The 15,754-nt window shown below is 40.0% G+C and overlaps 1 protein-coding gene across 3 annotated transcripts in view; it reads right to left on the bottom strand.

Annotated features, from left to right (window-relative positions):
- Positions 1-15,701, bottom strand: part of BCAS2 (BCAS2 pre-mRNA processing factor) — a 24,630-nt gene extending 8,929 nt beyond the window's left edge. The window contains exons 1-7 of one of the 3 annotated variants that reach the window (XM_077842782.1): positions 15,469-15,694; positions 15,266-15,358; positions 12,664-12,734; positions 9,841-10,002; positions 4,646-4,696; positions 3,719-3,799; positions 2,191-2,489 (exon numbers count right to left, since the gene is read on the bottom strand). In XM_077842782.1, coding sequence (XP_077698908.1) covers positions 2,363-2,489; positions 3,719-3,799; positions 4,646-4,696; positions 9,841-10,002; positions 12,664-12,734; positions 15,266-15,358; positions 15,469-15,561 — 678 coding nt within the window. In that variant the 5' untranslated portion in view covers positions 15,562-15,694 and the 3' untranslated portion in view covers positions 2,191-2,362. Of the gene's footprint in view, positions 1-2,190; positions 2,490-3,718; positions 3,800-4,645; positions 4,697-9,840; positions 10,003-12,663; positions 12,735-15,265; positions 15,359-15,468 lie in introns of those variants that run through there. The other 2 variants (XM_077842783.1, XM_077842784.1) reach the window with 2 other exon arrangements.
- Between the last annotated feature and the right edge of the window lie 53 nt (positions 15,702-15,754).

Raw genomic sequence — 15,754 nt, 5'->3', positions numbered from 1 at the left:
TAGGCGCCTTACTGAGCCACCCAGGCATCCCTAAAGATTTTATTTTTTTAAGTTCTCTCTACACCTAACATTGGGCACAACTGCACAACCTTGAGATCAAGAGTCACATGCTCTACTGACTAAGCCAGCCAGACACCCTGGAGATTAAAATATTTAAGAGAACTTACAAACATGCCAGTGAACTTGATGGTAGCTGAAAGATTTCTTTCATATGGGCTAGAAAGCTCAATTTCTCTTAAATTTGATAGAGAAGGGTAACTATTTCACGCTTATCTCTGTTCAATATTTTCCCTTATAGGCTCACAACATGAGACCACAATCTACATTGTATGCTGTGAGATAAACATTGCAAAAATCAGGTGTTTTGCTGCATATGTTATATATTTTCAGGAATAAAATACCTGGTTATTTATCTTGCCGTAAGTTAGGATGGTTTATGATGTGACAGAAAATCCAACTGAAACTGACTTGCAAAATAGGCAGTCTTGGCTCACAGGTCAACCTAGTGCTGGGGCTAGTTAGGTTGCTGCAGTTTATCCAATGTCCTACAGACTTGTTTTCTTAGCCTTGTTGGCATCATCCTCAAGCTCTACATAGTTATTTATGAACAAGATAGGAATCTCAACTAATGGGACAAATTTTATGAGTTCGATCAGTCTAAAGAATGAGCGCTCTCAATCTTAATTTAGTGATTTGCCATTGACGAGAGCTGCTGCTTTCTGTGGAGAAATGCACTCTGAACCAGGGACTCCAAGTTCACCTTGGCCAAGGAAACATGCAAGCCCCGCAGCCTGGTCACTATACCAGACCGGGATTTACTAGCAAAATGGCAAAAGGTGGAGGAGGATTTGAGGGAGTATCACTGGGAAGAGTAGTGTGGCAAGGCACAGCGATTACCTGAAGTCTCCTCTCTCAGGCAGGCAGGGAACAACAGAAGATACAATTTCTAGAGGCTGAGTAGAAGGTACAGCAAATTGGATTAGGCAATAGTGGAATGAATGCTCCCATGGGGCAATACTACTATAAAAAAAAAGTTAAGGGACGCCTGGGTAGCTCAGCAGTTGAGCATCTGCCTTTAGCCCAGGGCATGTTCCTGGGGTCCTGGGATCGAGCCCGAGTCCCACATCGGGCTCCCTGTAGGGAGCCTGCTTCTTCCTCTGCCTCTTTGTCTCATAAATAAATGAAATCTTTACCAAAAAAGAAAAGTTAAAAGATTGCAGGGGTGCCTGGCTGGCTCAGTGAGAAGAGCATGCGATTCTTGATCTTGGGGTTGTGAGTCTGAGCCTCACGTTGGATGTAGTTTACTTACATAAAATAAAAAATAAAAGATTGCAATATTTGGTGCTCACAGCAAGTTATGACTTTAAACCAGCAACCCTGTGCTCCCAAGGGGGGTACTCTCTCTCCTCCATTAAGAAAAACTTGGAGTAACACTGTTTTAACACTCCATCTTCCTCCCTCCTACAATAATGGGCTTTATTGTTGTTTTTTATTTCATAATCATAAACTTAACTCTGCATGACAGCTAGACTTGGGATAAGGAAAACCTGGAACCCAAAGAGCAGTGAGAGCACAAAGATTACAGGAGACTGAAAATATTTTTTCTGAATCGGGCAGTAATCTTTTATCCTTGTTAATTCCTTATAGGCAGAGGGTTAAAACACAACTCTGGCGCTACATGACTGAACACCTGGATGACTTTCTAGCTATACAACTCCCAACAAGTTACTTCATCAGCACCCACTACAAGTCTGTGTATGGGAACAACAGGACCTACCTCCTTTTTGGGAGGATCAAATTATTTTTTTATTCCTAGTAGTTCATCCACCTAAAGTGTTTAGAAGAGGGCTCAGCACGTAACAAGCAGCTTTTTCAAACTGTTACCTACAATGATGATGATGATGACGATGATGATGATGGTGGAGCCATCATATTGTGGAAGACTTGCTTGGTAGTCAAAATTTTGTTTAGAACTACCTTTTTATTTGAAAATATAAAAACCAAAAGTTTTCAACTTCTTCTACATGTTAAAAAGTTTCAATAAAGATCTCTTAGATACAAAATATGTTCCAGTGGTTCAAAATAAATTCTATGATATAATATTATTCTATCATACTTATTTTGAAAGCGTAGGTGTTTTTAAAACAGAAAAAAAAAAACACACACACACACACACAAAACCCAACCCACCAAGCTTAAAGTTTTTATTTTGCTAAAATGCACAAATCTAACAGTCCACACTCTACAATACACATTTAACCATAATGGTTCCCCTAAGATGCTGTTCTCCCTGACAGCTGAGATGCCTAATCTGTGAAAGCCCAGCTTGCCTTCCTTGCTTCCCACCGAATTCATCTGTCTGTTAGAAGTCTTGCCGGATGTTTTCCTTGTTTGCCTCGCCATGTTGCTGCTTCATTTGAAATATTTCATTTTCTAATTGCACAATAGTCCTTTCAATCTCATAATTCTTACTGACCAGGGATACCCAACTAGAAAAGTAAAAAAAAAAAAAAAAAAAAAAAAAAAGGAAAAATTACTCAATATAAAATTTCTCTTAGAAGATTTTACCATATATATGTTTTCACTCAGGGTCATAATGTGAACCTTCACTTCTAACTTTCCATTTAAAAAAAACTGAGGCATAATTGGGGGAAAGTGGGTAAAGGGTACATAATATTTAAGCTGTATGGGACGCCTGGGTGGCTCAATCAGTTAAGAGTCTGGTTTTGAGTCAGGTCATGATCTTGGGGTCATGAGATCGAGCCCCACACCAGGCTACATGCTGAGTCAGCTTGAGATTCTCTCCCTTCCCCTCTGACCTTCTCCCCACTTGGACTTTCTCTCTCTAAAATAAATAAAATCTTAAAAAGAATTCTAACTATATTATCTCTTACAACTGGAAATCTACAATTATTTCAAAACAACAACAAAAAAAACCTTTAAAAACCAAATTAGAAATAGTTGGATAGGACAAGGTGATAGAAGATTGTATTTAATGGCATTAACACAAAAGGAGAAAAAATAGGGCAGAGTCAGTAGTTAAAAATGGTAGAGAAATTTCTAGAACAAGAGAAAATTCTACAGATCAAGCAGACTTCCCCTTCCCCAGAAAAAATCTCTAGTAGGACAAATGTAAAGAAACACACATGTATATTTGGGAGATTATAGTAGCTTGAAGAAAAATGTGAAAAGATGAATAGATTGATAACATGGAATCACGGAGGTGAAGGTGGAACAAGGGAAATCATGGGGTAGAGGAAGGGAAATAACAAAGTAAAAAAGAGAAATGATATAAAATTCATGATTATAAGGATTCATATTAACTTATTTATGCATATGAAGAATATTTTAAAAGTAAAGTATATAAATAGGAAAAAACCTCAGAGACAAATTATCGAAGTATGAAATCTCCCTCCCTCATGAATTAAAAAAAAATAGATTAATTTTTTTTCCTTCTAAAAGGAGAGTATAAGTAGAATCCTATTCAGAGCAGAAATACTGAACTGAAACACTGAGACCAGAATCAAGGAACAGTGGTTCTGTCCCTCTCATTGCCTTCCAAGCCCACACATCAGAAATAGGCAGAGGCAGTAAAGAGCAGAATTCATAAAAGAGCATTTCTTTCACACTTGTGGTATCCCATTTGAATACTGTTGAATCATAGTTAAATCCTGATCTTAAAATGTGCTAAATGATTTAAAGAAGTAAAGATACTCACGTGGACTCCATTTCCCTTAATTTAGATCCAGCTGTGAGCTGCATGTTCTTTCGCTGCCAGTTTAAATCTTGAATATGTTTCCTGTAAAACATTATTCATACAACCCACCTACATTTTAACGTAAGACTAAAATCAACAGAAAAACCTATAATCAACGAAACACATCTTTAATCCCCTGAGAACAGATGTATACAGTAATGGATTATTAATTCCAGGAATTAACTTTTTTCTATTTTCAATTACAAATTTCATAAAACATGCTCACCATGAAAAATTAAACACACATAACATGCACACAGAGATTAAAAAGCAGAAGTCCTTCCTCCCATGTGCTTTTCCTTCTTACTATTCAGTTTTTGGTGGGTGTGTCCCCAAATTCTTTCCTTTATGTATATGTACAAGTAGAGGTTAAATTTTTTTTAAGTAATCTCTACGCCCTGTGTAGGGCTCAAGCTCACAACTCGAGATCAGGAGTTATGCTCTACTGAATGAATGATTCAGTCAGGCAACTTAAGATGAAAATTTTTTTTAACCTAAATCAGATTATACGTGTTGTTCTGCAACATTTTCTCCTAAAAGTGGCTGCAGATTTGTAAATTGCCTGCAGATTTGTAAATTGCAAATGACCTGCTAGAGATGCTTTCAGATGTTAAGTCTATTTCTCTGCCATTCCAGTTGGGCAAACCCAAGAGCAGATACTAGACACAGTGGATCATCAAGCATTACTCTCATATGACTACAGTTCTTTGGTTCCTTTTTCTCCTCATTCTGTTTACTGAGGGTTCACCTAAACTTTACTCTAAAATAAGAGGAATATAGGGGCACCTGGCTGGCTCAGTCAGAAGAACACATGACTCTTAATCTCAGGGTTGTGAGTTTGAGCCTGACACTGGGTGTATCAAAATAAGAGGAAAAAAACCAACTTACCTTAACTTCTGGAGCTCTTTCTGTGCATGTTCAATCATGTGAACTAGATTTCTAAGGAAGGAAAAGGAAAAAATAAGATTAATATACATTAAAATTTAATAATACCAACTAGAAGCGAACCATCTAGTCGATTCAAGTTCAAGTTCTTCTGCTATTGAGCTCTGTGCCAAACACCATGTTGGACACTCTATAAATATTATCTAGAATATTGAATATTACTCAAGAATTCTTTGAGTAGTTATGATTATACCTATTTCACATGTGAGGACATTACAAGCTTAGAAAGATTTAAGTAATTTGGTCAAGGGAACCTAGGTGAATGTCAGAGCTGAATTCCAGTTTAGCTCCTTTTTTTTTTTTTTTTTTTTTAAGATTTATTTATTTATTTACTGAGAGAGAGAGAGAGGGGGTGGGGGAGGCAGACACACGGGCAGGCAGCCCGACGTGGGACTCGATCCCGAGACTCCAGGATCACACCCGGGGCTGCAGGCAGTGCTAAACTGCTGCGCCACCAGGGCTGCCCCCCAGTTTAGCTCTTTTAACCTCTCAAGTCCAACCAGTTTACGGACACTCTGATTTCCTATACTTAGGTTACTTCTTAAATTGTCATTACTTCTTTTCATGGAGACATGGAAAATAACTCATGAGTGTATTCATTTGAACCCTTATTATCTCCATATTTCTGTACTTCCATTTATCCTGCCATTCTCCCCTGTCTATTGCTAACTAGAGAGAGAAGAGAAAAATGGAAGGGGAAATCGTGGTTCCAGTACAAGTTGGCTCTTGCTGGCACAGGGGAAAAGCTGAGCAATACAGAGTGTCATGTGATTACTGTCATGCAATTCAAGGGTAGAGGTCACCTCCCCTCCCTTAAATAATAGCTTTACTGGGATCCCTGGGTGGCACAGCGGTTTGGCGCCTGTCTTTGGCCCAGGGCGCGATCCTGGAGACCCGGGATCGAATCCCACGTCAGGCTCCCGGTGCATGGAGCCTGCTTCTCCCTCTGCCTGTGTCTCTGCCTCTCTCTCTCTCTCTCTCTGTGTGACTATCATAAATAAATAAAATAAAATAAAATAAAAAAAATAGCTTTACTGAGATGTAACTCACACAACTATATCAATTTCCTCTTACGGCAGTACAGAATTGCCTTTAGGATCCATTTCAACCACATAGACCCTATTATTCTCTTGCTCTAGATCCAATATTGTTTCCTGGCTTTTGTGACTCAAATATCCTTCTTTTCTCCTAAATTATTTGCCTGATTTTTTTTCTAACTGCAATTCTCTCAAGATTCAGTCTTCAAACACCTGTGCTCTCCAGGCTTACCTACAGCTCATTCCCTTTTCCTTGATCTCAATGATCACTCTGTGCTCCTGAGGACAATTCAAGCTTGGCACTCTAAGTCCTGACCTCTGACCTTTAACAGGAAGCTTCCCCTTGAATGATCTCTTCCTGAAAGCTCAGTGTATTTGTTGTCTTCTCCTTTCTTTCATCCTCCATAAGTACAAGCATACCTCAGAGATATTGCAGGTTCAGTTCCAGACCACTGCAATAAAATATAGCAATAAACCAAACTAAATGAATTTGTTCCCCTATGCATATAAAAGTTATGTTTTAGTCTACTAAATGTGTAATAGCATTATGTAAAAATATATATATACCTGCCTTTTTTTTTTTTTTTTTTATAGTCAGAGAGAGAGAGAGAGAGAGAGGCAGAGACACAAGCAGGCTCCATGCACCGGGAGTCCGACGTGGGATTCGATCCCGGGTCTCCAGGATCACACCCTGGGCCAAAGGCAGGCACCAAACCGCTGTACCACCCAGGGATCCCGCCTTTTTTTTTTTAAAGATTTTATTTATTTATTCATGAGAGACAGAGAGAGAGAGACGCAGAGACACAGGCAGAAGGACAAAGAAGCAGGTTCCATGCAGGGAGCCTGATGTGGGACTCGATCCTGGGACTCCAGGATCATGCCCTGGGCCGAAGGCAGGGACTAAACCGCTAAGCCACCCAGGAATCCCCGTACTTGCCTTTATTAAAAAATACTTTATTACTAGAAATTGCTAACCACTATTCTGAGTTTTCAGTGAGTCGTAATCACCAACCACAGCTCAATTCAAGAAATATAATGGAGGGGATCCATGGGTGGCTCAGAAGTTTAGTGCCTGCCTTCCGCCCAGGGCATGATCCTGGAGTCCCGGGATCGAGTCCCACATCAGGCTCCCTGCATGGAGCCTGCTTCTCCCTCTGCCTGTGTCTCTGCGTGTGTCTCTCTCTCTCTCATGAATAAACAAAATCTTTTTTTAAAAATATTTATTTATTTATTTATGATAGACATAGAGAGAGAGAGAGAGAGAGAGAGAGAGAGAGGCAGAGGAGGAGGGAGAAACAGGCTCCATGCCGGGAGCCCGACGCGGGACTCGATCCCGGGACTCCAGGATTGTGCCCTGGGCCAAAGGCAGGCGCCAAACCGCTGAGCCACGAAATCTTTAAAAATATATATATAATGGAAAAGTTTGAAATACTGAGAGAATTACTAAATTGTGATACCAAGATAGGAAGTGGCAAAATGCTACTGGAAAACTGTGCCACAGACTTGCTGAGGCTTGGAGGTTGTCAGAAACTTTCAATTTGTAAAAAAATGCAATACAGCAAAGTGTAATGAAATGAAGTATGCCCATATACATACCTCTCCTCAAGTACTCTGAAATATTTGTTAAAACTTATGGCACTGTATCACAAGTCACAAGACTTGGGTTCTAGTCCCAGCCCTGTCCTTGAATGAGTCACTTGACATCAATGAGGCTAACCCTGCTTATCCATAAAATTGAGGGCTGACTTCAAAGTTTTCCCTTTAATTTCAAGTACATAATTATCTCCTCGTTAATGAAATATTTCTTTTTTAGCAGTCACGACCCAAGACCTACTTAGAGCTAAAAGCTTTCTGCCCAGCATGGTCTATGCCTTAGAATCCTTTCATAAAGAAAGAAAACTTACTTTAAAGACAAAGAAGACAAAAAAGTGGATTGAGAGCCTTGAATAAACTGAATTTGGGTAGACCAGGTAAAGGCATTCTAGGAGGAAGTGAGACATGAGTAAAGGCCCAGAGGCAAAGTTATGATAATTACGAGAGAGAGGATTCCTTTGGCTGGAGTGAAAATCTATCATTGAGATACACCGTTCTGACTTGAACAACATGTTAAATAGTCTGGACTATACCTTGCAACAAATGGGAAATTATTAAAGGTTTCTAGGCTAGTTGAAAGCATGTTTTCTTCAATGCAATATTTTTTTTCCCTGCACCTATGTTCTCCTCCCTTCTTGTGTTGTTCTCTTCTAAATGTCCAAATCTTATCATTTAAAAAAAATTATTTGAGAAAGAGAGAGAGAGAATGTACATGGGGGTGGGGGAGAAGGGCAGAGGAAGAGGGAGAGAAAGAATCTGAAGTAGACTCCCCGATGAGCAAGGAACCTGACAAAGGTCTAGATCTCACAACCCTGAGATCACGACCTGAGCTGAAATTAAGAGCTGGACATTTAACCAACTGAGCCACTCAGGCGCCTCCAAATCTCACCATTTTTAAGTGACCTTAACTCTTAATGTTTCTTCTGTGCATTTCTGTAATTTATAGAGCACAGTACACAATATAGCTCGTACCTCCATACTGCTAGAAATGGACTACTGGTTATCTGGCATAGAATATCTTTTCTTTACTAGATAACGCTTCTTGAGGACAAAGATCACATTTTTCCTCTTTGTGAAATATACGCTTTTTTTTTTTGATTGACCTGTTTCTTAATCATCCCAATCCCATTTTTCCTATATCTCCCCTGCAACATATTCACAAAAAAAGGGAACTTTTTGTTCTATAGGTTCCCAAATTCTGGATTTTGCCCACTGAATCCTTATATGGCCACAGAAATTTAGAACATAATTCTGAAAAATTGAGAAAAGGTACTTATCACTTTGTGATTTTGCTTTATTATTCCAGGAAACATACTCTAGCAAATAGTTTGATGCAGTATCATGAGGTTCAATGGCTTTTTCTCCTTAAATTGTTAAACTCCTTAAACTATTAAGTGTTAATAGAGACTCAGGGGATTTTAGGACTCAAAAGCATCATAGAGATCATCTAACCATCAAATTTTCCAAATAAGAAAATCGAGCCCTAGGCAGATAACAAAACCTAAAGCTAAAGCTAGTTACGTGGAGTAGAAAGAGCTCGGTGGCTTGTGTGGGCACCTTGCTTCCCATGTTAATTTTCTACTTATAGCCGATTCTCATTATTTGCAGATTCTGTACTTGTGAACTTACTTCCCCACTCAAATTTATTTGTTAAACATCAATACTCGATGTTTTGGGATCATTAACAGCATGCTAGGAGCAGCACAAAATTTGAGTTGCTGGACGTGTAGATTCTCAACTGAAGTGGAGCAAGGAGGCACTCTGACTTATTGTTTCAGCTCCCATACAGAGATGACCAAAGGATGGAGTTTAATTTCCAACTTTGCCAAATTACTTAACACTTCTGAACTTTGCTTTATTTTTTATGAAAGAAAACAGAATCTGCCCGAATGAGTTGTTTTTAGGATTTAAGGCTGAAGTCTATATGAGATGTATATATATACACGCACATATATTATTTCTCCCAGGAAAAATGGTACAGTATTGGCTAATTCAGTATTCAAGGCCACTATAAAGTGGCCATAACATGTAATTAATGAGAATCGAATGTATGAGCAATCCCCCACGTTAAGGATTACATTACACCATGTAGTAATTTGTCACTCAGACCTCAGAACTCATTTAATTACAATGTCATACAATAAATATAGTTAGGTTTAAGTCCCCTCCATACTCTTGGCAGTGGGTCTCAAAGCAATGGCTTTTCATATGGGTTTTAATAGTTCTAGGACATGATCCCACATTAAAGTTCACTATACTATTTTTATTCCACTTCCCGTTTTTTAAAAAAAGATTTATTAATTTGGGAGAGAGTGAGCAGGGGGAGGAGCAGAGGGAAAGAGAGAGAGAATCTTCAAGCAGACACTCTGCTGAGCATGGAGCCTGACATGGAGTTTGATCCCATGACTCTGAGATCATGACCTGAGCTGAAACCAACAGTCAGACACTCAACTGACTGAGCCACCCAAGCCCCATTCCTGTATTTAAAAAAAGACCAAAGCTTCTTACTCATTATATACTTTCCAGGCATTGCATCCATGCTGTGACATTAGTTCCAGATTCTCAATTCGAACTGCCTGATGCTCTAACTGGGCCATAGAATTGTTTACACATTCTTGCCATGCAGTAATGTCATTTTTCTGACCCGAGGAAGGGGCTGGAAGTTCATATCTGAAATTAAACAAAAATAAAATGAAACCATATATTCCCCTAAATCTTTCCTTCCTTCCAACAGAAGGTCTCACAGGTCTATGCACAATGTAAAATCCATGGAAGATTAAAGATCAGATTGTGCAATAATAAGAACCTATTTATCCTCCTAAGAAACAACTCATTACAGGTAAGATTTTTTTTTTTAAAGATTCTATTTATTTATTCATTAGAGACACAGAGAGAGAGAGAGAGAGGCGCAGAGACACAGGCAGAGGGAGAAGCAGGCTCCATGCAAGAAGCCTGATGTGGGACTCGATCCCGGGTCTCCAGGATCACACCCCCGGCTGCAGGCGGCACCAAACCGGTGCACCACCAGGGCTGCCCTACAGGTAAGATTTAACGTCATTCTACACAGTACCAAAAAACTGTTTATTTCAATGTGAACACAATCAACTGGAGTATATTATAGGATACAAAAAAACCTATGCTATCATTTTTGTAAAACACACCTATATTCAGCCAGCTTCCCATCCATACACCCAGGCCACTCTAGACAAAACAACGGTAAGGAATATAGTAATTCTTTGCATTTGGACTTCATTCTACTCTCTCTCTTCACACTACACAGTCCTTCAACAGCCAGTAAGTACACTCTTCATAAATCTCAGCTCATTACTGATGAGTTACTACAAACTTAGTTTTAATTTCCATTTTAATATTTTGACTAGATAATTGTAAAAACTCCAAGTTATTCCTATGAAAAACTGAGGGGTATGCAACTGGGATCAAGAAGTGATAAACTGGGGTGCCTGGTGGCTCAGTTGGTTGAGTGTCTGCATACAGCTCAGGTCATAAGGGTCCTGATCCCAGGGTCCTGGGGTAGAGCCCCACACTGGGGTCCCTGCTCAGCTGGGAGCCTGCTTCTCCCTCTCCTACTGCTTGTGCTCTCTCACCCTGTCAAATAAGAAAATAAAATCTTAAAAAAAAAAAAGTGATAAACCAGGGTAACTTGGGTGGCTCAGTGGGTTAAGCATTCTAACTCTTGATTTGTGCTCAAGTCAGTGTTGTGAGATCAATTCCTTGACACCCTGTATCAGCTTCCATACTGAGCGTGGAGCCTACTTAAATTCTCTTGCCCCTTCTTTCTCTCAAAAAATAGAAGTGACAAACCATTTTGTTAAAAAAACAAAAAACTTTACACATATGCAATAAATGTGGCAGTTTTCAAACTTCTGATTATAACCCACACTAAGAAATATTTGTGATCCAGTACACAAAATACATATACTTCAACAGAAGTTTCACAAAACAGTACTCACCTTTACATGCAGTATATTCTGGTATTTTCTATTCTATTTCCTTAGAAAAGTACTGTGACAACCTGCTAAGTTTCCTTCATAATCCATTGCTTAGTGACTCATTACTTCTGCTTTGAGACACAGTGCCATAAAGGAGGTACTGTCATGATTATCTATAGAGCAGAAGCGCCCAGAAATGGAAGAACTAAGGAATCCTGGATCTTCTCCTGCCTTTACCACTTAGGCGAGACAGGAAATGGAGCCCAAGAGAAGCAATATGGTACTCTGGTTCTACAAACTCAAATCCCTCTTCTAACCTACTCATTTGCTGAGAGGACAGACCTGCTGTGCATGTGGCCCTCTCTCAAAGGACTCTGCTCTGACAGATTACTTAGTGCTTCTCATAATTCCATAGTTATCTTAAAATTGAAAGGATCTCAGTCATAAAGCAATCCAATTCTCCATTTTAGAGAAAATAAAGGATATTTGGATATTTGTTCCTCAGAGAGCAGTTTTGTAGTAAAGTGGCACAGGACGGAAGACAGTGGAACCAATGTCAGACTACGTGAGCACTCCGTGTTCACTAATGTTGCTTTGGCAAGAGTGAAGCAAGGATCATTATAAACCATAACGTGGTTTCATCCAGAGATGTGATCAGTGAAGAACTAGACATCTAATCAGGAACATTTCCTTAAAAATGTCTTTTTTTTTTTTTTTTAATATTTATTTTAGAGAAAGGGAGCAAGCAAGCACAGGTGGAGGGGTGGAGGGGTAGAGGGAGAGAGAATCCCAAGTCGACTCCATGCTGTGTGTGGAGTCCTTTGCGGGACTTGATCTCATGACCTGAGCCGAAACCAAGATTTGGATGCTCACCAACTGTGCTACCCAGGCACTCCTCCTTGAAAATTCTTAAGAACATGCACTTCAACACAATTTACCATTCCTCTGTTGTTGGATTTTACATTTTGCGTTTTTTTTTTAAAGAAAGAGAGTACACCCACGTGCATGGGTTCATGTGAGTGGAGGTAGAGGGGCAGAGGGAGAATCTTAAGTAGGCTCCACACCCAGTGTGGAGTCCTACACAGGGAACTGACCTCACAGCCCCAAGATCATGACCTGAGCCAAAATCAAGAGTGGGATGCTTAACCAACTGAGCCATCCAGGCACCCCTATTTTGCCTTTTTAAATGATGGTGCAAAGAATACATTTGAACATTAACAAAGGATTATAGGAACCACTATTACATGAAGAAACATAAACATAAAGCCAGACAAGATTTTTTTCTTTTCAACATTTTAAGAGCAATAGCTGTGGCAGTTTTACTAGTAACTTAAAATTAAGCAATGATTTGGGTCCAGCGGAAACCAGAAATACAACTTACCGTTTCATACTGAGTAATTCTATCGGTTGTCGAGCAGCCAGTCTTTCAAATTCATTTCTCATTATGTCAGTCTAATTTGGAGAAAGAATTATTTCCAAAATCATATCAACAAATTGCAACTGATACCCACCAAATAACGAATCTAACTTGCTTAAATATTTCTTTATGCTTTCCATTAAAATGGATCATTTTCAAAAAATTCAAAAATAAAATAAAATAAATCATTTCCCTTCCCACCAAGTCTTCTCTGGGTTCAATGCTCCCAAAGATCAGAATACACATACTTCCTAAGTAAGGAGACCCACAGAGAAAAGGATTAATTCTAGATCAGTGGTTCTCAGTCCTAGCAGCAAATAAAAATCAGCTAGAAGCTTTGAGAACAATTTCAATCCTGACCACATCTTAACCCTCTCCCTCATTCCCATTTAATTGTTCTGAGGTGGAGACTGGACATGATCATAACTTGTTTTTAACTCATCAGTTAACTGCAGAGTGAAGCCAGTGTTGAGGACCACAGATCCAACTATTCACTGGGGGTGGGGGGAAGGGAGGAGAGGACTTGGACATAAAGTAATTTACTTTAGGGCTTTGGGCCTAAACCTATACTTTCTTTTTGGTCCTGGCCGCTGTTTTCACACTTCACTCTTTGCAAAGAATGAGAAATGGGGAAGGGGTAAAAGAAACCAGTTCTGCTATCTACTCTAACAATTTTACGATTAAAAAAAATGCATGGTGAACAAGATAAAAATTTAAAAATACACGGTAGCGCTCTACTTCTTGAGGTCCAATGTTTTGGTCAATATCCTATTCCATTTCTGTTTTGCACATTTCCTGGCCTGAGTACAAGGCACTGCTTAAGTATTCATCAGTTATTAGTATTTCAGTTATCCTGTGTAATTTCAATTTTTTTGAAGGCTTCAACTACATTAACAATTAGACCAAAAAGTTCAGATAGTCCCCCAATTTCTGGCTAGAACAGACCTTCATAAATAGTTGTTAAATGAATTAATCGAAGAGCTATTTCAGAAGCAATTTGAGGAGTGTTTAAGGTCTTGGGCAAAACAGCTTCTCTAAGCTGCAGTTTTCCCATTTAAAATATTAGGATAATAAGTATGTAGTTATGTACTTCACAGGGCTATTTTCAGGACTGAGATGGTGAGCCCAATATAATATTAATCCCTATGATGAAAAAGTTAAATGATGAGCATACTAATTATAAAGATAGGAGGCATATGCTGTATTTAAGAGAGCTAAAAAGAAAACTAGTTTAAATATTTAAATGTTTGTGATTGAACGCAGTTATCTGAAATGTTTGGAAGCCGATCTAGTAAGAAAGCATTACTATACTTACTTCTTAACATGGTACCATCTATAACAACAGGGTAACATTTAGAACATTTAGAAAACCAGGGGAAAACGACGTATCATTTCTCTTTTAATTTTGATGAGTGATTGGTGTTTTATGAAAAAGGGTTGTCCGATTTACAAAGTATTAGGTAGTGTATTTCCTTTTGCTTATGACTTTATTAAAGTGGCCTCATGATATCTTCCTGAGCACCGCTACAAATGCAAAGTGAAATATTTGTCAAATTCTTTAGACCTCTTCATTTGTTAATACTCGGCTATGATAGTGCTCATGTTTTTGAGAAACATGCCATGTTCAAATCTGAATACGTTCTTCACGCTCCCAATGGAGCTTTCATCTAGTGGAGGCTTCCTCTGGCTTCCAGGCTGGAGAAATTTTTGAACTGTGGGAACGTAGCTGATTATGGCCTTGAATTCCTGTAGCAGAGGGAAGCCTTGCGAGGACACTGGGTTTGCACTCTTCAGCCATTAAGGACGACTTCAAGGAGCTGTGTACCCAGCTCAGCCCATTGCCCATAAGAAAATCTTGCCCATGATCTCTTAGTGCCTATTTAAAACTTAACCGACTTTTCATGTTACTTCAATATAAATACTGTATTTTAATAACAGAATTCTTTCATTAGATATATAGTTACCTATAACTGGGGGAAAAAAATCCCAAACACGTATATACTAAAACGCCCAACAGAATCTATTAACTCAGAGATGATACTTCACATTTCTTTAGCTGATTACACACCAAGTATCATCTTGGGTGCACTTCCAGGCTAAATATTTAAATAGCATCGTACTTACAAGTGGCCTGTCACTCCCGTCATTCACATACATTCGGTAAGTGTGTAGGCTGTGACACCAAGGCCGCCCTACAGTGGTTCTCAGGAGCCTCGGCTTATATATATTAAAAATTCCTTATCACTTGTTCTAGAGTAGATCTTAGTAGAGGCGATGCCTCTGAGAATTAACGCAAGGAGCCCACCTCTGAAAAGCGTGCACACTCATGTTTGCATTGTTAGTTCGCGAAGCCCCAGAGGCTTCCAGTGCGACCCAGAGTAAGAACGCCGGAGAAGGCTTACCCAGCTGTTTTCAATGCGCCGATAACACAAATCTAGTGGAGTAACTATTAGCTAAGCAAGCAATAGTTAAAGCCAGAACTTAAAATGCACTTTTACGTGGCTACGACTGTCAAGAGGTTCGCAGGGTCCTGGCTCCCACGGTGGCCTCAAGACGCCACACTTACTTCGAAAGCTGAGTAATCCGGGGCTGTCAAGTAGCTCAGGTAGTTCTTAGTGGGTCGGTATCTGCGGGTTTCCTCCTCCACCAGCGCTGCAGCCTAGAAACGAGAACAGGGGCCGGGGCAGGGGTCGGGGCAGCGACTCGTAAGTGCTTCTTCCAGCACTAAGGGCCCGAGAGCGCTGAGTCCGCTACACGGCCCGAACTCACCGCTTCCCGCACACCCGGCGCCTCATAACCTTGGTCAAAATACGGCAGCGCATCTACCACCACCTCTCCGGCGACTAAACCTGTGCCCGCCATTCTCGGCCTCGCCTGAGTCTTCTGTATCTGCGCAGACTCGGGCCCATTTCATTACGCTTGCGCCGCGCTGGCCACTGAGGTTCTGCACGTCGCCTGCGCAGCGCTCTGGCGCATGCTCAACTGTCACCTCCGGAGGCGCGCCCGCCCAGCGGCTCGGCAGTGCCCGGCCATTTTGTTTTGGTCGGACGTGACG

This window comes from Canis aureus, chromosome 12 (genome assembly GCF_053574225.1).
Source record: "Canis aureus isolate CA01 chromosome 12, VMU_Caureus_v.1.0, whole genome shotgun sequence".
Classification (NCBI taxonomy): Eukaryota; Metazoa; Chordata; class Mammalia; order Carnivora; family Canidae; genus Canis; species Canis aureus.
Note: the sequence above shows the minus strand (reverse complement) of the source record. Positions and strands in the feature narration are given on the sequence as shown.